Genomic DNA, 23,822 nt, shown 5'->3' with positions numbered 1-23,822 from the left:
TGGAAATGCTCAATTGAAATTGTCGGAAAAATTCTTGCAGAGGCCTATTTGTCGCACACATTGTCATATGGCAACCAGCTAGTCCCTTTTGCACAGCTCCTTACAATTATGATCAAGTAATAATCTCTCACCTGTAGAAAATGCCATAAACGCATCACTTTTTTTAAAGCCACCTTTCTCATTAAGAAAATGTCCAGGATCGAACTCATCTGGGTTTTTAAATTGTTTGGGATCTTTCAGGACAGATGTCAAGATTGGTAACATCATGATTCCCTGTAAGTAAATATATAAAAAATAGATCTAGAAAACCATTAGTGTTAAAAGTTTCATCTCGTTAGTTGTTGATGGGAAGAATTTAATCAAGACATTGAGAAGATCTTCAGCTTAAGATATCTATTGAATGTAGTGTTTCTGAGGTATCTTACTCAGCTATGAACCTTCCAAACCAGTTACTTTGTAAATAAGAGTAGTATATGATCTCTAAGAGAAAGTGTTAAATGTCTGTATTGATTTGTAAGCTTAAAATACAGGCACAGTGAAGAACTTAGGGTCCTTTTAGATGAGCTGATTATCGTTTGACATCATCGCTAGCTCATTCACAGATACGTCGATGGCTCGTTCAAACGAGAATTGTTCAGGATTAGAGATGAGCGAGCACCAAAATGCTCGGGTGCTCGTTACTCGAGTCGAGCTTTCCGCGATGCTCGAGGGTGCGTTTCGAGTAACAAACCCCATTGAAGTCAATGGGCGACTCGCGCATTTTTGTATATCGCCAATGCTCGCTAAGGTTTTCATTTGTGCAAATCTGCAAAACCTAAGAAAGTGATGGAAACGACACAGAAACGGAGAGGGCAGGCGGGGGGCAACATGCAGGGCTGCATCTCAGGTTCCCAGGTCTCACTATTAAGCCACAATAGCGGCAAGAGTGCCCCCCCCTAACAATTTTTACTTCGGACAAACCCTCATTAGCAAGGCACACCTTAGCTAAGCACCACACTACCTCCAACCAAGCACAATCACTGCCTGCGGGACACACCGCTGCCTCTTCTCCTGGGTTACATGCTGCCCAACCCCCCTGCACGACCCTGCGTCCGCAGCGCACACAAAAGTGTCCCTGCGCAGCCTTCAGCTGCCCTCATGCCACACGCTGGCTGCATAGCCACACCACTGTTTCCCCCACACCACCCTCATGTCTATTTATAAGTGCGTCTGCCATGAGGAGGAACCGGAGGCACACAATGCAGAGGGTTGGCAGGGCCAGGGAGCGACCCTCTTTTAAAGGGGCGGGGCAATAGCCCACAATGCTGTAAAGAATCAATGAGAAATTGACGTTCGATCTTAATTCCAATCCAGTGCCACCTCCGTCAGGAGCTGCAAACGTGGGCATGAGTTACATAGCTGTGGGGAATTTATGTGCCCACACAGTATTCATTCTGTCTAGGTGTTGCATAGCTCAATCGACACCGCAAGGGGAAAGCCATCTGCACTCTGCCCCCTACCCAAGTCAGTCAGTGTCTTTGTGCCAGACAGGTCAAACACCGCAATGGGAACTAAGTGTGCACCAACAGCATAGGTGGGTCCTAGGCAACTCAAGACATGAACAATAAAGAAATCAGAGTGGCCAAACATGGCAGACTTGCACCACGCCGACGACATAGGCCTCCCCCCACAGCTTCAGCAATCGTAGGCATGAAGTGGACTTCGATGCTAGTTCATCTGCGAAGGGCTCATTAAATCAGTTAAGTTTTCTTTCCCCGCTCCAATGACTGGATTAGCCAGGAAAAAGTTGCACAGACCCAACCTGGCGCAGTTGCAGTTCCCCCGGGACATAGGCCTCGGCCAACAGCTTCAGCAATCGTAGGAAGGAAGCGGACTTTCACTGCACCCAGGACATAGGCCTCTGCACAAAACCTCAGCAATCGCGGGCCTAGAGCGGACTCCAATGCTAGCGTAGCTGTGAACGTCTCATTAGCGCTGTATTGCTACTCTTGTTTGTCCCAATGCAGTGCCCCGGATAGGTGAGGTAACGTGAGATAAAATACAGGTTGGCTTCGGCCCACACTGCATGCCCTAGTCAGTCTGGGTTTTACTGTTAGGGCCAGATACGTAGAACACCGCGATGGGAAAACTTAGTGCACCCATACTATGCACAGACCACTGAAATATTCCTGTAGCAAAGGTATAAGCTGACTCCACTAACAGTTATGTTGCAGAAGCCTAGGGAGACCCCAGTAACATTTCTGTAGTTACAGCATAGACAGACCCCAGTAACATTTCAGTTGCAGCAGTATAGGCAGAGCCCAGTAACATTTCAGTAGCAGCAGTATAGGCAGAGTGCACTAACATTTCAGTTGCAGCAGTATAGCCAGAGCCCAGTAACATTTCAGTAGTAACAGTACAGACAGACCCCAGTAACATTTCAGCAGCAGCAGTATAGGCATAGCCCAGTATTAGTAACATTTCAGTAGTAACAGTATAGACAGACCCCAGTAACATTTCCGTAGCAGCAGTATAGGCAGAGCCCAGTATTAGTAGCATTTCAGTAGTAACAGTATAGACAGAACCCAGTAACATTTCAGTTGCAGCAGTATAGGCAGAGCCCAGTAACATTTCAGTAGTAACAGTACAGACAGACCCCAGTAACATTTCAGCAGCAGCAGTATAGGCATAGCCCAGTATTAGTAACATTTCAGTAGTAACAGTATAGACAGACCCCAGTAACATTTCCGTAGCAGCAGTATAGGCAGAGCCCAGTATTAGTAGCATTTCAGTAGTAACAGTATAGACAGAACCCAGTAATATTTCAGTTGCACCAGTATAGGCAGAGCCCAGTAACATTTCAGTAGCAGCACTATAGGCATAGCTCAGTGTTAGTAACATTTCAATAGTAACAGTATAGACAGACCCCAGTAACATTTCAGTTGCAGCAGTATAGGCAGAGCCCAGTAATATTTCAGTAGTAACAGTACAGACAGACCCCAGTAACATTTCAGTAGCAGCAGTATAGGCAGAGCCCAGTATTAGTAGCATTTCAGTAGTAACAGTATAGACAGAACCCAGTAATATTTCAGTTGCAGAAGTATAGGCAGAGCCCAGTAACATTTCAGTAGCAGCACTATAGGCATAGCCCAGTGTTAGTAACATTTCAATAGTAACAGTATAGACAGACCCCAGTAACATTTCAGTTGCAGCAGTATAGGCAGAGCCCAGTAACATTTCAGAAGTAACAGTATAGACAGACCCCAGTAATATTTCAGTAGCAGCAGTATTGGCATAGCCCAGTATTAGTAACATTTCAGTATTAACAGTATAGACAGACCCCAGTAACATTTCAGTTGCAGCAGTATAGACAGACCCCAGTAACATTCCAGCTGCAGCAGTATAGGCAGAGCCCAGTAGCATTTCAGTAGCAGCAGTATAGGCATAGCCCAGTATTAGTAACATTTCAGTAGTAACAGTATAGACAGACCCCAGTAACATGTCCGTAGCAGCAGTATAGGCAGAGCCCAGTATTAGTAACATTTCAGTAGTAACAATATAGACAGACCCCAGTAACATTTCAGTTGCAGCGTTATATGCAGAGCCCAGTAACATTTCAGTAGCAGCAGTATAGGCAGAGCCCAGTAATATTTCAGTAGCAGCAGTATAGGCATAGCCCAGTATTAGTAACATTTCAGTAGTAACAGTATAGACAGACCCTAGTAACATTTCCGTAGCAGCAGTATAGGCAGAGCCCAGTATTAGTAACATTTCAGTAGTAACAGTATAGACAGACCCCAGTAACATTTCAGTTGCAGCAGTAAAGGCAGAGCCCAGTAACATTTTAGTAGTAACAGTATAGACAGGCCCCAGTAACATTTCAGTTGCAGCAGGATAGGCATAGCCCAGTGTTAGTAATATTTCAGTACTAACAGTATAGACAGACCCCAGTAACATTTCAGTTGCAGCACTATAGGCAGACCCCAGTAACATTTCCGTAGCAGCAGTATAGGCAGAGCCCAGTATTAGTAATATTTCAGTAGTAACAGTATAGACAGACCCCAGTAACATTTCAGGAGCAGAAGTATAGGCAGACCGAAGTAACATTTCTGTTGCAGAAGTATAGGCAGACAGGCCCGAGTTACATTTCTGTAGCAAGAGTGTAGGCCAACCCCTGACACATTGGTGTACCATGAGTGTAGGCGAAGGCCAGAAAAATTACTTGGATTACAGTGTAGGCGAAGGCCCAAAAAATTAGTGTACCAACAGTACAAATGTACCCCAGAAAAATTGCTCAACCGAGAGGGCAGTTTAAACCCATTAATATTTTAGCTTACTGTGGCTTAATTTGTAACAGAGCCTGGAGGCAGCCCTGTTAAAAACATTGGTTCATGTTTAAGTTTCAATGCTTTAGTTAGAAACGTGGAAATATTGTTTGAAAAAAGTTATATGAGCTCTTTGGGCCGCAGAAAAATTAGCAGTTCAGCGTGATTACATGATCTTTCAGGAGGAGGAGCAGGAGGAGGAGGACTAATATCATACACAAAAAAGTAAGGTTCTCACCCGCAGCACAGAGGTCGCCCCAGTTATGGGTCAGGCTAGAGAGATGCAGCGCCAAAATAGGAGACCAAACCAGAAGGGCTCCAAAATCGTAATCCAGTAATAGAGTAAATGGCAGCATATGCGGATGTAAATAGTGCAAAAAAGTCCTTTATCGCCCCATCAAATGAAAAGCGACATTTCAGCCGTGATGGCCTTTCTCAAGCTCAGGAGCTTAAGATAGGCCATCACGGCCGAAACGGACTTACTGCCTTACTCCTGCCTCACTGATAGACAACTGTGTCTTTTCATCATCATTGACCTCCTCACCCACTGAAAGCTCTTGAGACAGTTGCCGGATGTCCCCAGCCTCATCACCCGGACCCCGGGAACTTTCCAAAGGTTGGGCATCGGTCACGACAAACTCCCCAGGTGGGAGAGGAAGCATTTTTTCCCAATCAGGGCAGGGGCCCGAGAACAGTTCCTGGGAGTCTGCCTGCTCATCAGAATGTGTCATTTTCATGGAGTGAGGAGGCTGGGAGGAAGGAAGAGCAGCAGCGAGAGGATTCAGAGTTGCAGCAGTGGACGGCGTAGAAGACTGGGTGGTCGATACATTGCTGGATGCACTTTCTGCCATCCACGACAGGACCTGCTCACACTGCTCATTTTGCAATAAAGGTCTTTGACGTGGACGAAAAATGGTGATATGAAGCTGGGGACTCCAGAAACTTTCCTCTCTCCTAATCCCGCAGCAGCCAGCTGCGATTCACCTGGACCATGAACTCGGCCTATGCCCACACCCTCACTTGGAACTCCGCGTCCTCGCCCGAGTCCACATCCACGTCCTCTAGCCCTACCCCTCAGCATGGTGGATTACGAATAGAGCAAACACTGAGCGGTGTAAAAAATTTTGTAAATTATTGGCGCGCAGTTGGTGGCTGACAGCGGTTATGTAACGCAAACTGCAGCCAGAAAAAAAATTATACAGAAGCCTGCAAGCAGGCCTAGCTGTGCAATATGCAGTAGTGATGCACCTCAACTCCCAGCAGCCACGCAGTTAAATGCACACGGTTACAGGTAGCCGTAAGAAGGATTTTTTTTTTTAAATTTTTTAAATGCAATGCAGGCAATATAGCGTGTATCTGACTTTCCCTCTATCGGGGGCTGTTGCCTTATGCTGTACGTGCAGTTGACGGCAGACACAGAGCGGTGTAAAAAAATTTTGAATTATTGGCGTGCAGTTGGAGGCAGACAGCGCTTATGTTACGCAAACTGCAGCCAGAAAAAAAATTATACAGAACCCTGCAAGCAGGCCTAGCTGTGCAGTAGTGAGGTACTACAACTCCCAGCAGCCACGGAGTTAAATGCACACGGTTACAGGTAGCCCTAAGAAGGACCGTTGGGGTTCTTGTAGATAAGATTCCACACTACCACTGTCCCTGCCTCACCACCACTCTCCCTATACTATGTAGTACAGACTGCAGCCTGAAAAAGCTATAGCCTGCACGCCCGATATAAAAAAAAAGGGCAAAACTGCTACCAGCAGCCACAACAGTAATGCACTAGGTCAGATGTGGCCCTAAGAAGGACCTTTGGGGTTCTTGTAGACAGGATTCCACACTACCACTGTCCCTGCCTCACCACCACTCTCCCTATACTATGTAGTACAGACTGCAGCCTGAGAACGCTATAGCCTGCACGCCCGAAATTTTAAAAAAAGGGCAAAACTGCTACCAGCAGCCACAATAGTAATGCACTAGGTCAGATGTGGCCCTAAGAAGGACCATTGGGGTTCTTGTAGACGCTAACAGTATCCCTGAATGAGCAACAGCACCTTCCCTAATCTCTGCCAGCGTGTGTCTGAGGCAAGCCGCGGCCGGGCCCACTTTATATACTCGGCGGTCACTTGATCTCACCAGCCACTCACTGCAGGGGGGTGGGATAGGGCTGGCACGTCACAGGAGGAAGTTGTAATGTCTTCCCTGCATATCTATTGGCCAGAAAATGGTGCAAAACTTTCAGGGAAGGAAATGGAATTGTCTCGAGTACCGCGTGGTGCTCGTCTCGAGTAACGAGCATCTCGAGTATCCTAATACTCGAACGAGCATCAAGCTCGGACGAGTACGCTCTCTCATCTCTATTCAGGATCATTAAATCTTTCATATTTGCCGTATAAGCGAATGACATGGACTGAACGAGTGCTGTATGAAATCGAAAGATAAGTGATTGAGCTAGCAATGATTTTTATGCCAACATTAAATGAACAACAAAAAAAAAGTTAACAATTTGTTATTTGGTCATTGGCTCGCATTTAGACTCAATGGTTATTTTTCACTTTCACTTATTTGAATGATTTTTTTGAACGATTATAGTTGTGTCTAAAAGCACCCTAGGAGAATCAAAAAGTTGAGTTGACTATCATATTGTACCTTTGGAATGTGATATCCTCTGAAGGTTGTGTCCTTGCTGACTTTACGGGGCATTTCTACAGGGACAATATCAGCAAATCTCTGGATCTCATGGATTACAGCTTCTGTATACGGCATTTTACTTTTGTCTTCCATTGATGGACAACGATCTCTGCCTATTACATTGTCAATCTCTTTGTGGATCTTCTCTGAAATTAACAAGAACAGAACAAAATACATACTTTTCAGTCTTGTATTATATTACAGTATAATTGAATCCAAAGTGCAAAAACAAACAAATTAATGATTAAAGATTATTTGAAAATGTTAACTACTTAGGCTTCATAAACATAGCATACAAGCATACAACATAGATCCATAATGCAACAACCACCATATACCTCCCTGTTCTTTTAATTGCATACAGAGGCACACAGAGGTCTTTTTTACTCATAATTCAAAAAAAGAAGGTGTTAAAGATTCAAAGAATATTATGAAGAAGCGCCTCGATGTATTTTTCAACTGTGTTATATAAATATAACAAAAATGAGTGTTAACTCACCTGGTGCCAGGCGAGGATACCTTTACAAGGGTACCTCGCTGACACCGTAATCCAAGTTCATTTATAGTTAAGCCTTTACTCCATCCGAACTTGCACGGAGAGCCGCAGGACCGTTACAATAAGCTACACCGGATAACCGGGGTTTAATACAAAATGCACAAAGTAGGAAAATCAACTATCCGCGCTCCAAGGATAACGGGATCCAATTTAAGGAAAATATCGTCCTTCTTTATTTAATAGTAAACAACGAGCAACGCGTTTCGGTATATAATACCTTTTTTAAGCTCTTGACACTTTCATTAAACATACAAACATAAATAGGAACTTACATAGCCACGAGATTGTCTGCAGCACGCCGCAGGACAACTCCGTAATTAGAGGGGGCGGGGTAGAGCCTCCTGACTAACCCTTACGTCACATAGGTACGGCACTTGGAGCGCACGTTGCGTTCCAAGTTATTCAACAAAACGTTATTTATATTGCTAATGAACAGCAATCTCCGTTCAATGTTATGTGCGCACTCGCTATAAGCTAAGTAATAATTGCTATGGTTTCAATAAACCTTCTTACACCTAAACAATATTCATAAACAGAACTTAATGAATAAATTTTACATATAAAAACAAATACTCTTATGCCAATTATCAATCAATATGTTATAAAAATAATTTCACTCTATACTATAAATTCATATATATATATATATATATATATATATATATATATATATATATATAAACCAGTAATTATGTTCATAATTAATCTACATATGCATATTTAACTATATTTATAAGACACCTCTCTATATAAAATCAATAAATATAAAACTATCAATTAATGTATATAAAAATTAATTTATTAACCCCATGAACAAGATAATACCCATAATATCCTCTAATAATTTACTATAATGAATTGTTTTTACTATATTTTATTTTATATTTTTTCAAGTATTTCGTTTAGACCATGTGGACATAAAGTGTTAAATCTGTGGATCCAGTACATTTCACGTCGTCATAGTTCATTAACTGAATCTATTTCTACACACTCTACTGGAGTTACAGTCATTTTTAAATAGTCGGCACTATGAAAATCATTGAAGTGCCTCGACACACTATGGGTGCGCAAGTTATTTTTAATATTGAGTCGGTGATTATTGATTCTTGCTTTTAATTTGTTTTTAGTGCGACCAATATATTTAAACTTACAGGGGCATTCAATTAAATAAATAACCTTGGTCGTGTTGCAGGACAAAAACTGACTAATTAAAAAAATTTTATTACTAATATTCTCATCATACACAATTTCTGTTCTTTTATTAGCTATCACATGACAGCATTTACATTTTGCATGTTGGCATTTATATACTCCCGGTAATTTAGCGCACATTTGTTTAGACTGAGTAGATTTTTTATCAGGATTTGATGGAGAAATAATGTTTTGGATTGTCCTATTTCTTTTAAAGATCAATAAAGGGTTCTTGTCTAGATGTTTCGAGAGAAATGGGTCCTGCTAATATTGACCAGTGTTTTTTAATAATATTTCTAATTGTGGTACTATTATTACTAAATTTTGTTATAAATGATGGATTTATCAGGTTTTTCTTATTAGACTTATTTTTGATTAATGGCTTTTTATTAATCGCATTTGGTTCTTCGGCAATTTTCTTCTATGCATTTTCTAGGATTTTTAAAGGATAATGTTTTTCTCTAAATCTATCTTTTATAAGTGCAGCTTGTCTTTCGTAGTCACTGTTTAATGTACAATTTCTCCGAACTCTCTTCAATTGGCCGTATGGTATATTTTTCAGCCAATGTTTATCGTGACAGCTACTGTAATCCAAATAGAAGTTTTTGTCCACCTTTTTAAAGTGTGTTCTCGTAATAACTCTTTTATCCATAGGGGCTAGTTCTAAATCTAGAAAGATTATCTGTTCCTGACTATAGGTACTAGAAAATTTTAAATTATTAGTGTTATTATTCAAAATATCTATAAATTCTACTAAACTATTTAAAGGGCCCTTCCAAATTATTAAAACATCATCAATATAGCGTTTATAGAAAGCTAAATATTTATGTGATAAAAACGATTTTTCAAAATGGCCCCTATACAGGTTGGCAAAAGCCGGGGCGAATTTACATCCCATGGCCGTCCCATGGGTCTGTAAATAAAAAGTCATTATATATTATGTACTCTCGATGTTGAAGCCCTATATACGATTATTCCCCACGATCTCGGTATTTTAGCTGTACAATCATATTTAAATGAAGATTATCTTATGCCCCCCCAACCAAAAAATTTTTATTTCTAAAGCAATAGAATTTATTTTTTTTTTAAATTATTTTTTATACAAAAAAACTTTTTATTTACAGATCCATGGGACGTGGCAATTCCCTTTGACAAAGAGCTAGAATGGCAACTATGGCACCCCAATAAGAAATATTGCTTGAGAAGTTTTGGAATCTTTTTTCTAAAATATGTTCCCTGGAAGAAGAAAATGGTGGCATTCAGCATTTAGGCTTTCTGGATAGTAAAATAATGTGGTGTGTTTTGTTAAGCAACTTTAAGCTATTGGCTTAGAAGGCAGTAATTATAGCTTTGACGATGATCAAATTAGGATGCTGAATAAGAACAGTAGTGAGCATGAGGGTACTGGGGTTAGTAGTTAATGTGAGGATAGAAGAGGAATAAAAGTGAGAGGGAAAGAGGTGAGGAGAAGGCTATATAGTGAAAATAACAAAATTATTTGTTTTTATGTGGGTTTCAAATTTGTAGCTTAGGTTAGCTTGGCAGCTTTTGTAGCAGGGAAAATTCATGCACATGCACCCTCTTACTTTCGAGAGTTTGGTAGATAGAGAACTATATGTTGGGTTGTTTCTAAGGTAGTCTGCCCACTTCTGGACAGCTGTTGGTATGGTGATGTTGTTCTGTCATTTATATGTTTGTGTTTCTTCTAATAGACTGTGGCTGGTCATATGAGGCATGCTGACCCCAAAACCTCTGTATAATATAAAAAGGAGTGTCCAGAAGTCAACACTCTCTTTCAGTGCCAGAAGATTTGTATGGCTTTGTCACAGTGCGGTATCCTGACCATGACTGCTGAGTATTTTGTTGTTGCAAAGAAGTATATTTTTCTCCTTGCTACCAATAGGATATCTACTATGTCCACATATAAATATAATCAATAGATTATATCTCTTGGCAGTTCATTTTGCTAAAGGCCTATTTACACAAGCCAATGATCGCTCAAAGATCGCTCAAAGGACAGTTTGAGTGACAGCTTTGAACGATCATTTTGCATAAACTTTTAAGTAGCTTCTCAGCTACTTAAGAGCAATTAAATGTGCAAATGACGCTTTTAGCTGAAAGCAGTTAATAGTCCAAGGGCTATTATCTGCGTTCAGATCCTTTGTTCTCCAGGGGAAAACAATGCTATCAGCACTCCCTGTGGAGAACTGCTGATAAGGCTGAAGGATGATTTTTAGTTTGGACTGAATTTAACGATCAGCTAGCATTGCCTGAAAAGTGCACAATGGGCGCACGTTTAGACACAACAATTATCTCTAAAACGATTGCCTTTTAGTGATTTTTTTAGCGATCATCGGCTGGTGTAAATGGGCCTTTAGCTCTGAGTTTCAGAGCTTTATACTGTATATCCCTTGTCTGGTAACTTTGGAAGCTCTTTCCTGGCTTATTACACAAAATCTATGAAGCTTCCTTGCGGAGAGCTTTGGTTGTTCAGATTTCAGGAAGTCTTTTAATCACTATGTATTACCATTGGTTCCTGTTCCAATCTTCCATAAGGATGAGGTCATGATTTATATAGTCTGTGCTTTGAGAAATTTGTGTGGCTAGTGCTCCCGACAAGATTACTTCTGTGCACAAGCTCTCAAGACCTTCTACTCATTTTCCTATTTGATAGGCTTCAGTCTTTACATCTGCTAATTTTGTCATCACTAGTCAAAGTGCTTGCATCAGAATTTTACTGGGAAACTTTTAGATATCTAAACTACAGCTGCTTCATTCAGATCACCATATGCTAAACTGTCTAGATTAGAATACTCATTGGAACCTGCAGTGATTTAAATGTTCATCACCATCCTGAGAAGCCTGGCAGCAGAGTGAGTACTCTTTTCAAGAACTTCTGTAAGTCCTCTTGAGTTTTATTGACCTTTGGTGTGCCCAGTTACTTTTATCTCTGCCTGTTTTGATCATTTTAGTTCTTGTATTGTGATCAGTAAGGTAGCCTCTCTGCAGTTGTGTAACTGAGCTCCAGGCTCAATCTCAATCTGACCATTATTGTCAGTGGTCATGCTTCACCTGCTGGTTGAATTGTCATGAACTTAAATTTCACAAGTGTAAAAATTGAGCTTTCTAGGGGTATTTAACTGTATTTTCTGTTTTTAACAAAAGAGCAAATGATGGCATTGGCGAACTTCATGTATATGGGTAGTCAGGAGTGTACTTGAAGTTCTTGGGCTTTATTTAAAAATATGTAACAGGCCCCCAACTACCATGTGCCATTTAAAAAAATGGTGTCTTCTTATGTGGCAGGACTTTAGGCTCCTTAAGGCACCAGGGTCAAGTGTGACTGCTACCTCTGCACCCACCATAACAATGGCCCTATGAGGAGAGCTTGATATGTTTTTTTAAAAAAATACATTAGAATGATTACCTTGTATTTCTGGATATTTCAAGAGTATAAGAAAACTGTATCTCAATGTCAAACTTGTAGTCTCTGTTCCAGCGAAGAATAAGTCAAATATTGTCGCCTCTAGGTTTTTCTCATTAAATTCTGTGTCCCGGTTATTTTTTTCCTGGAAAATTACAATTTATTATCAGTCTAATTATCAAAAGCTGTCAAAGACCTATACACACTTTGTAGATGAAATAGGAACCAAAACAAGTGCAACCAGTGGTATAATTGCTTTCACAACCTATTTTCAAAGAAAGTTGAACTTTGATTGCTTTGGGCCCTCTGAACATGCATGACTTTCAAAGGTCTGAAAATCTAAATTTATCTACAAACCCACCTCTTCCATCTTTATAAGGAAGCAATCAATGAAGTCACGAGGGCAGTTCTCATCCAGGGTGTCTTTGTGAGTATTCACCAACTCCTTAAAAATTAGGTTCAACTTGTCATAAATTTTGAAGATCTTTTGGTGAGGACCAGGAATGTAGGACATTATGTTTGGGAATGTATTAAGGAGCTATTTAAAGAAAAAAGTGAAAGAAAATGTATTCTTTTGATTGCTGAGAGTCATATTAATATACATTATACAATCCAATATTTATATCACTTTAAAGCATATGTCTACCTTTGCAAAATGTTTCTTTCATTATCTCAAATACTTCAATTTTTTATCTATAGCTTCTGTATGGAACTACAGTTGCAATCAAAATTATTGGTACTTGTGGGTTATCTGTCACCACTCTTTTAACCCCTTCCCGCTCCAGGACGTATATTTATGTCCTGGAGCATCAGGGTATGTATGAAGAGAGGTCACGGGGCATCCTCTCTTCATACAGTGCGGGCGCCAGCTGTTCATTACAGCTGACACCCGCGGGCAATAGCTGCAATTGGCCGTGCGGCTGATCGCAGCTATTAACCCTTTAAATGCCACTGTTAATTCTGACAGCGGCATGTAAATCCCCCGAATAACGTTTGAGGGTCCCGTACACCCCCCCCCCCCACACACACACACACACACACGGGGGGATCGGGGGTGCTGTGCAGGTGTCAAGACAGCTGGGGGCCTTCTAAAAAAGGCCCCAGAGCTGCCTTAGCAGGCTGCCTATCAAGCCATCCCCATGGGGTGGCTCTATAGACTGCCTGTCAAACTGCAGTATGACGTGATGCTATAGCATTATGTCATATTGCAGGAGCGATCAAAGCATTGCATGTTGTAGTCCCCCAGGGAGGCTCAAGAAAAAAGTGAAAATAAGATCAATAAAAGTTATATTAATTGTAAAAATAAAGAAAAAAAAGTAATAAAAGTTTAAATCACTCCCCTTTTGCCATATCTATAATAAAAAAAAGTCTACATCATTAAAGAAAAATACATATTTGGTATCGCCGCATCCATAAAAGTCTGCTTTATCAAAGTAGTGCATTATTTTCCCCACCCATTGGATGTCGTCTGGAAAAAAAAACAAAAAAACACAGAAATGCACTTTTTCAATTACCCTGTCTCCCAGAAAAAAAACGCAATAAAAAGTGATCAAAAAGTCGTATGTATTCCGAATTAGTATAATGTAAACTATAGGACATCCCACAAAAAATAAGCCTGCACACAACTACATTGACGGAAAAATAAAAAAGTTATTGCGCGCAGAAGATGGCGGCAGAAAATAATGAAAAAAAATTAAATGTCTGAAAAAAAAAGAGTAATACAGTAAAAAAAAAAAACTATACAAGTTTGGTATCATTGTAATTGCACTGACCCCTAGAATAAAGCTATCATGTCATTTTTATTGGAGTTTGTGCATCATAGAAACAAGACGCACTGAAACATTATATGGTACAGTAAATGTCACTATTTAAAAATACAAATCGTCCCGCAAAAAACAAGCCCTCATACAGCGATGTTGATTGATAAATAAAGGAGTTACGATTTTTTTGAAGGGGGGAGGAAAAAGCGAAAATGGAAAAACAAAAGGGGGCCGCATCATTAAGGGGTTAATATATGCCATTCAAAGCTTTCTTGCAGGCTATTGCTGCATTTATACCACCTGAATAATATTCCAAAAAATGGTGACATATAATCCACAAGTACCAAATTATTTAACACCCTCAGATTGCAAATTAAATGAATTTGTCAAATTTGCAAAACTTTCAGCTATATGCAAAAAAAAATTACACAAGAATATTTCAAAGAGCTGAGTACAACCAGTATAACTCCAAATTCAACACAAAATGCTACTTTGAATGACTACTTCAGTCTCAGAATTATTTAACCCCTTCATAAAAAGTGTATTTAGTACTTAGTAGAGCACCCTTTTATTGCTATGACTTGCTGCAAATGTGATGCATAGTACTAGGCAACCACTTCCCTCAATATGTGGTAGGTGTGTGAGTGGTTACTTATCAGTATTTTGTACCTGTGCAATGCTCCTTCATATTGCAGTTTGGCTGTCTGCATGCTGAGGGATGTGCTGTCTATACCTGCCCTTGTATTTTGTATCAGTAAGTATGGCCAAATTCTATGATTTGCTTAAGTTGATATATCTTCTTTCCTTGATTTGTTTGTGATGGTAGCGTAGGGACCAACAAGAGGATGTGGACCCTTGAAATGGGCTTGCATGCTTCTGTATTTTGGCCAAAACATTAACTGCGACCACATATTTATTGTTACTTTTGCAGCATACTGTGTGGCTTTAAATGCTCAGGGTGGCATTACCAGTGTGGTTCATTTTTGAGGTGTAAGGTAATCTATCAGTCTAAGTCGATTGTGGCATCATAAGGTTATAAGCCTGTATAGTGCACATATCTGTTTGCTCTAGCACCCTTTGTATGCAACCACTTCTCTCAATATGTGGTAGATGTGTGAGTGGTTGTACATCAGTATTTTACACCTGTGCAATGCTGCACCATTCTGCAATTTGGCTACTTGCATGCTGAGGGATTTGGTGCTTATACCTGCGCTTGCATTTTGTATCAGTATATCAGTAAGCATATGGCCGCATTCTGTGATTTAAATGTGATGCACAGCTACATACCTGCTTCTGACAGCGTTCCTTAAGTCAGTCGCCTCCAGTTTACTACGGTAATATTCTTGGATTTGCATTTATGTTAGTTATGTTGAGCTATTTAAATTTGTTGTGCTTGTTTTGCAAGCAGATGAAAGTCTGCAATTTTTTCAAGTCAACATTATTTGCAACGGGGGTTGAATAATTTTTGTTGTAACTGTTTAGATCTTTATGTTTACAGACTGCAAACAAACCCTGTGTAGTTTGATCCCCTAGTGTGATTGCTACCTCTGCACCCCATAATGCCACAACACAGTCTGTATAGGAGCTGTAGACCTCTTTTATGCAAGTCAAAGTGTCCAAATATCAGCAATAGGTCCTTTCATACTTGTAAATTACTACAGTGTATTCCCCATACATGCAGATGGATTTGTGTGCATTGACATATGACTATATTGGACACAATGCAGGTCTAACCTCAACCACAGGAGCAGAGGTTGCCAGAGGTAGTGAAACTGTATAATCTTTGTAAATTTGTGTTAGTGGCACTACACCCATATACTTTACACTTTTTTGTAATATTTACCTGCCCAAAACTGCTGTTGAACATCTGGAGAAGATTGTTCATATATGACAAGAGGGCCAAGAATTTCTGATCTTCATACTCAAATCTTTCACCAAACACAACGGAACAAATGACATTGGAGACAGTGAGTCGTAATATATGCATTGGGTCAATTGGAGTGTCTGTTAGTAAATACAAAGAAGTTGTCATTAGAAAATATACTGCAGATGCGTAGTCTGGTGTGCAACATGCTCACTAATGCTGGTCATACATATCAGATTAATATTAACTTATTAATTTAAGGGGATCAGTCCTTTATCTAATATGTATGGGGACAGCCTGGCTGTTTCTTAATTGTGAACATTTGAGGAAAAATGAATGAGGCATTTTGGATTTCAACATGCATCTTACTTTGCTCCCACAGTCTGAGCTTGCATGTTCATGGGGAACTCTGGACAGTTGTGGACTAACTGCTATCTAATATTTATGTGGACAAGGAGGAAAGAAGCAGCAGTGGAGCAAAACCCGTATGATTGTGTTTATGGTTAATGATGAAACTAAATATGTGGTGAAGAAAGTAGAATGGTATCTTCAATGGTAGAGCTGTTGCCTGACCAGATGATGCACCACCTTGGTGATAGTGATAGAGCAAGAGAATAGGACTAAAAACTGGCAGTGGAGAAGGCGCAACACTTTAGGTTAAAGCATGTAGGAAGTGACCAAAGGTTTGAAAAACTTCTTTTATTCAATAAAAATATGTGATCAACATATGAAAACACATTTCGGGGATAACCCCTTCATCAGTTCAGCTGGTGTTTAAAATATACAAGCAATTGGTGGGTCCCAAAAAGGGTTAATAATGAGATCCTCTTTGCCTGTGTAGTGAGGGTCAGCCAGGGCAAGAGAAGGGGTTATCCCGAAACGTGTTTTCATAAGCTGAGCCCGTATTTTTATTAAATAAAAGGAGAAGCTTTCCACACCTCTGGTCACTTCCTACATGCTTTAACCTGGAGTGTTGCACCTTCTCCACTGCCAGTTTTTAGGTCTATTCTCTTGATCTAATATATATGGCCAGGTTAAGAATATGAGATAGATATTTTTGAAACTCCACACACTTTTATCTTTCATAAATTTCTCAGTGAGACAGCAGGCTTCTTCTTGGATTCTTTCTTCAATGCTCCTCTTTCCCATTCCAAAATTTCTCAAAGATGTCAAAGAAAATCGACGAAGGATTTTCCACCTTTCTCCATTACTTGCAATGATGCCTGTAAGATCAAGCATGTGGGTTCAGAACAGGAAGAACATGATTGCTTTTCTAACAAAAACTGCACCACACCTGTCCATAGTGTGTTTATGGTATTGTTGCCTAACCCCTTCAGTATATTGGGGTCGATTCAGTATCAGACACAACTACACATAGATGGAGTGCTATATATGAAAACTGTTTTTTCTAATTCTGGACAATCCCTTTAAATAGATTCTTACTCAAGTAGGCCCAACTTTGTCTATATATTTAATTCTTTGTTGTCCAGGTGGGCACCATATTAGCAGCTTGAGCTAGCAGAGTTAAAGGGGTTGTCCCGCGAAACAAAGTGGGGGTATACACTTCTGTATGGCCATATTAATGCACTTTGTAATGTACATTGTGCATTAATTATGAGCCATACAGAAGTTATCAGAAGTTATTCACTTACCTGTTCCGTTGCTAGCGTCCTCGTCTCCATGGAGCCGTCTAATTTTCAGCGTCTAATCGCCGGATTAGACGCGCTTGCGCAGTCCGGTCTTCTTCTTTTCTGAATGGGGCCGCTCGTGCCGGAGAGCGTCTCCTTGTAGCTCCGCCCCGTCACGTGCCGATTCCAGCCAATCAGGAGGCTGGAATCGGCAATGGACCGCACAGAAGCCCTGCGGTCCACCGAGGGAGAAGATCCCGGCGGCCATCTTCAGCAGGTAAGTAAGAAGTCACCGGAGCGCCGGGATTCAGGTAAGCACTGTCCGGTTTTCTTTTTTAACCCCTGCATCGGGGTTGTCTCGCGCCGAACGGGGGGGCTATTGAAAAAAAAAAAAACGTTTCGGCGTGGGACAACCCCTTTAAAGAAGTTTATTTGGCTTGTTCTGTGTTTCAAATCCTTTATATTTTGTAATGAATATAGATGACAAGCAATTCTAAAACACCTGACAACCCCTACAGACTTGTCAAGTAGAGATAAGCCATCAGATTTTTGGCCTCTATGTGCAATCAAGAAAATTTCAATATACTTACTGCAGAATTTTTATTATAGTATGCATAAGCTTTTCATCTTTTATACGAAAACTACTTCCCCCCATCCCCTTTAAGATATTCAGCTAATGTTTCTGTTCACATCTGCATTGTGTCTTCCATTGATAAAAGAAACAACAATGCTCCACCGAATTGTTGCATAATGGGTATCACTGCAATTATGTATTTAATTTAAGCACAGCAGAAGCAAATATGTAGGATAGAGGTTCCTTACCTGTGTGAACCTCCAGCTATTGGGAAACCATAACTCCCAGCCTATCCTAACAGCCTACAGCATCCAAAAGGTGTAGAGATTTGTAGTTAAAATACGCTTTTTTATCATGTACCTGTCAACGGTGCGAAAACATATAAATATACTTAAAGGGGTTGTCTCGCGAAAGCAAGTGGGGTTAAGCACTTCTGTTTGGCCATATTAATGCACTTTGTAATATACATCGTGTTGACTCCCTAAAAATTTTCCCCCCCGCCCACACACACTCTGCGCCCTTTTTGGCGTTCGCAAATCTTAGATAAAAGTAATAATGTGAACTGTGTGGTATTTCCGAATACAGGGGTAATTACGGAGGCTGGTTGGAATGGGCCCATGGGGCAATAAAACCGGTATCCCCCCTCCTCTCATGCTTTTTGGGGGTCATTTCTTGACCTCAGTAGCGGGTATGGGGTGTAAAAAGTGGCGTTCCATGAGTCTCTGTAAGCTTGATGAAGTGCGACGGTCTCACACAGAAGGCGCTCAACAAGCTGCTCCTGGAACTGCAGGAAGGCTAGCGTTCCCGGGGCTTCTTGTAAAATACATATCACAGGTAGCGGTCTGAATAACGCCGGGCTCACGCAGCCGTAGGCGGAATCTGCTTGCGGAGGCCCGCAGCGGATCCCAGCTGTGAGCCCAGCTGTGACCCTGCGTACGGACGCGTAATGTACTGCGCATAACTGCGTACTCACACAGGCGGTCATGCGCAGTACCTTTTTTTTGTTTGTATTTCCCGCACCGTCGCTTAGCGATGACGCGGGTACCCGCAGCCCGTATACAACGTAGTTGCGTATGGGCTGCGGGTATATCCGCAACCATGGAACACAATGGGCTCTATGTTGCGGATATCCGCGGTAAAATAGAACCTGCTGCGTTCTCTTTTCTGCGAGTGGATTACACAATTCCAACCCACTAATGTGAGCGGAATTGTGTAATCCAATGCGATTGATCTGCGTATTACCGCAGATCAGACGCATGCGGAATCCGCATCTCCTATCCGGTCATGTGAGACCGACCTAAGGTAGATCTCTACCTTTTTATCACGTGACCAGGGACCGCTCAACGAGGCCACCGGTCACTGCTCCAGGCTCTCGGCGACCGTTGGAGCCCATTTCCTGGGCTCCCCGACTCCTGCGCATGTGTCCGGTGTTTTGCCGGCGGTCGCATGTGCAGAATCCGGGTAAGTTCACGGATGAGGATCGCGTCGGGGTACAAATACAGAGGCCTCCGGTAAAAAGTTTCATCTCCTCTCACCGATCGCATCGGTGAGGGGAGATGAAACTTCAATTTTTTTTTAAAAACTTTTACGTGATCGCCATTATCCATTGTATAACGGCGAACACATGACCAGGAACCGCTCACCGCGGCCCCCTGTGAAATCTCCAGGCTCTTGGCTCAGTTTTGTAGCCAGGAGCAGGGAGATTTTCAATTATCCTGGCAATCCACAGCTTTTGCGCATGCGCCCGCCATTTTGGCGACGGGCGTGTGCGCAGAAGCTGGGGTAAGGTCCGCGGATAAATCTGGGGGCCTTATGTGCGTACTTTCATCCTCCCTCACGGATATGATCCATGAGGGGAGATGAAATGTACGCTTTTTAAACTTTTTTTAAACTTTTTAAAACTTTAACTTTTTTTTTTTTTACTTTTTCACACTTTTGTTTTAAACTTTACATGATCACTGTCATCTATTGGATGACAGTGAACATGTCCCCGGTATAATCTCTCTGCTCCTGGCTACACATGGCAGCCAGGAGCAGAGGGATTTTGAATTTCCTGGGGCTCGAGCCCCTCTGTGCACGCGCCCGATGTCAATCATCGGGCGTGCATGCGCAGATCGGGACTTCGGGTCCCGGACCATCGGGACATCGGGGAGGACTTAGGTGGTATTTTCACCTCCCCTCATGGATCCGATCCATGAGGGGAGGTGAAACTAGCACTTCTTTTTTACTTTTTAAACTTTTTCGCGATCGCCCGTAACACCTCCTGGTTCCCGGCTACCTTCAGGAGCCGGGAGCCAGGAGGTTTTGAATTTGCCGGGGGCTCCCGGGTTCTGCGCATGCGCGTGACGTAATCGTCTGGCACGCATGCGCAGAAGGCCGCCAGCGGGCAGCGTGGAGAAGGTGGGTGAGTATTTTCAGCTGCCCTGATGGATCCGATCCATCAGGGCAGCTGAATATCTATCTTTTTTCACAGGTTTATTTATTTTTTTGCGATCGGCGCTATTCATTGGATAGCGCCGATCGCAATGCCGGGGGGGGGGGTCCCCGCAGCCCGGGATGACAGCTACCTGCGGGCACCGACAGCATGGAGCTGTCACGTCCATAGCCCACGGGGCTTTATTCTCTGTAGGACGCATGTTTTTACGTCCTCAGAGAATAAAGCCCACTTGGGCAGGACGTAAAAACACTATGGGCTGGTCGTTAAGGGGTTAAAATGGACAATTTCAAGCAAAATAATCATTTGTCACATGAAATTTAAAAATGAATAATTGTTTCAGCCAACTGATGACAGATGGTCATTGTCTAGAAAGAAGTTGGCCTCATTCGAAATTTGTGTCCCATAGTCAGATAAAATATCTTTTGTTTAAAATTAAAGATCTTCTTCATGAATGATCTTTCTTTTGAAAGAAAACTCCCAGAAATGTTTTTTGCCTGTTGCCGGTTGTACTTAAATATGTATTGCCAGTTTGAAGAACTGTGATGCCCAATATGAACCAAAGTTTGTACAGCTACATCTGTGAAATGATCAATTGTTTGTTCAATGGTTGTTCGATCATCACCCACTAAACTGATATTTGTGTCATACTGTATAAGCCATGAAAATTTTCATAGCATTAACAAGAATATAGACTGCTTAACATAATGGTCTTGCCACTTTTCAATTATCATAATTATCAGAAATTTTTGTTCTGCACACAGCATTATTGAATAATTCCCATTGAAATCACAGGAAAGTATCAATTTATTGTAATTTTATTAACTTACTTAAATAGCTTACCAAGATGCTTAGTAAAAATTTCTCCTGCTCCTATTTGTCCCCTATCACTTAATGCGTCATTGCAGTCCAACAGTGCTTCTTTCACAGCATCGTACCCAGTCAGTATTATCATTGGGAAGTTTCCTATGTAGATGGTAAAGACAGGTCCATATGTCTTACTCAGCTACAGAAACAGAGAAAACATTATAAATTGAGTATGTAACAATTGGGGTGGTTTAAGGCCGTATTCATACTGCCAAAATTCTCGCACAAGTTTTGTGCATTGCGAGATGCACAAAACCTGCACAAAAATAGACTCCATTGTTTGCAAAAATCACACCATGTCCTATTTTCGTCCTATATTCCAACACTGCCCCTAATGTGAGTCAGGCTAAACAATCATCAGCACTATCAACGCAGCCCAAAAGGTACATCAGCCTGATGTAACCCCCATAAGACTTAACTTTTATTGCATAACTTAAATCCACCTCATATGTGTATGATAAAATTTGCAGACTGTGTGTACACTGTACTAAAGTTATGTGCATAATCAAAGTAAACAATATCCCCAACCTATATATTCTAATGTGTATATGTGGTTTGCAAACTAGGGACATCAGGAGTCTGTCTGCAGTGGAGTGAGGTGGCATGAGCTGCTTCAACAGGGTTAAGAGCTGAACAGCAGGCATAATACCAAAAGAGCCCTGAAGACCTGGGGGCCGAAGAATCTGACAGCCGTGTGGAAGGAGAAGTTGTCTCCCAGTGGAACTTGGTTCTGGAAGATGGTGAAAGCACCATGGGCAAAGGACAAAGGCAAAGCTGCTAGACATGCAAGATCTCTCTCACTCTCCCCCCGCTCCCCGCCCCCACCTTGCTCATCTCTACAAGGTACTCAGGGTGCAGAAAGCACTCAGGAACCCTCTCCAACTATGTAACCCCATACCTGGTTATGATTTCTGCCTCATGCTTGATATTCATGCATAGATATTCATGGCAGGCATATCTTCACGATCGGAGGCCCTCCCGCTGAGATATTACTAAAATTAGGGAATTATGAATTTTCAGAGTTCCTAAAAATCCAACCCTCCCATCTCTGTATGACCTCAGAGGGGGTCGGGAGAAGGTGTGTACTGAGGGTCCCTTTAAAATGCAGGATTCCACAGGTCCAAACAGTCACTCCACAGGTGTGTGCTGCGGCATATGGATGGTCCCCCAGTTTCTGGAACCCCGACAAGCAGATATTGGACCCGAAATCCAAATCTGGTAACTTTCTTTTAATTTCTCCTGTTTGTTTTAAATCTGCTGAGTGTGTATTACCTGTGTTTTCGTTATTCTCCCATGCAACAACCTCTTTTCTTGTATATCTTTGTACATTTTATATATATTGCACTGCCAGGCCTTATCTAGAATAAATCCAAAATTTATCAGTTCAAGCCTTGTACGATTTAACAACGAACCATATACAAAGATTGTATTCATAATTCATAAATCGGGTTCCAGTTTACAGTAGACAAACTGGCGGTGGCAGCATTTTGTTCCTATGCATATTGTAGAGCACTGGAGTGTGTTATAACGGTTGAGGTTGATGATTTGAGCTTTCGCTTTGCATGCGTGCAGGAGCCAGGGAAAGCTGAATACAAATCAGCCTGTATTCTAATGACTTCAAGCTTACAATACTGCTAAAATGATTAAGGACAGAGACGGGACCGATAGCTATTGTCCCCTCTCTGTGTCCGGTACATGACAAATTGCCAAGGACTACAAGAGGAGGTCCATGCACTTTGGGGCTTCTGGAAGATGCCCAGATGCAACATCTCCTTGCTCCCCCACTTCATATCCACCCACACCTCTGGGAAAATGCCATAGGCTGACTGCCTAACCATGGGGTGGCTACCAGTGTTCACCTGGTGAATTGTCAACTGGGCCCTCCCTGGTTTCCAAGTGAAGGCAGATATGAAGGGAGCAGGCCCTCCTGCAGCTGGGACTACTCATCCCCAGCATGCTGCATGTTGAAATCTGCATCCCCAATGGACTCGTCCACTTGGACAGTGGCTAGCAGATACATTGGGATCTCTCCCTCATTGGACGCAGAAGAGGGTTCCCTCGCAAGGTCACTTAACACCCCCCAGGCTGGCATCCGAATGCTCAGTAGCCTAGAACTCCTGGCTGGGGGCAGCCAGGAGGGATGTTAAGGCCAGGACCCACGGGGCCCCTCTGGAGCCGACTCTAAGCAGGTGCCAGCTGGATTCTGGGGGAATACCACCTCTCTCAATCCAGCCGGGCATACTTCTGGTTCAGGGTTGTTTACCAGTTGGCTTTCACCTGTCACATCACACCACGCGATGCTGCATGCAGGCTCCAACAGAGTACAACTCACATTGCTGTTATATCTTTGACCATTGTCTGTACTTATTATCAGAGATATGGGGGAATCCTCTGTGACATCACTGAGCTCCGCAGTTTCACAGGACACCTCAGCATCATTATGCTGCCTCAGTTCAGTGAGCTCAAGAGGGAAGCACATCGCGTCATCACTGTCATTGCTACACCCTTCCAGAGCATCACCGACATCTGCAGGAT

General features: G+C 41.9%; 1 protein-coding gene across 1 annotated transcript; it reads right to left on the bottom strand.

Annotated features, from left to right (window-relative positions):
* Nucleotides 1-104: 104 nt before the first annotated feature.
* On the bottom strand, nucleotides 105-23,565 carry LOC136591494 (cytochrome P450 2C8-like; the record flags this gene model as incomplete). Its single annotated transcript, XM_066588526.1, has 8 exons — nucleotides 22,560-23,565; nucleotides 21,264-21,426; nucleotides 16,858-17,007; nucleotides 15,764-15,924; nucleotides 12,522-12,698; nucleotides 12,164-12,305; nucleotides 6,948-7,135; nucleotides 105-273 (listed from the first exon to the last, which is right to left on the bottom strand). Coding segments are annotated over exons 1-8 (1,312 nt in total), but the record flags the coding sequence as incomplete, so codon positions are not given.
* Nucleotides 23,566-23,822: the final 257 nt, after the last annotated feature.

The sequence above is a fragment of the Eleutherodactylus coqui genome, unplaced genomic scaffold (assembly GCF_035609145.1).
Source record: "Eleutherodactylus coqui strain aEleCoq1 unplaced genomic scaffold, aEleCoq1.hap1 HAP1_SCAFFOLD_877, whole genome shotgun sequence".
NCBI lineage: Eukaryota > Metazoa > Chordata > Amphibia > Anura > Eleutherodactylidae > Eleutherodactylus > Eleutherodactylus coqui.
The sequence above is the reverse complement of the archived record's forward strand: the minus strand, read 5'-3'. Positions and strand labels throughout refer to the sequence as shown.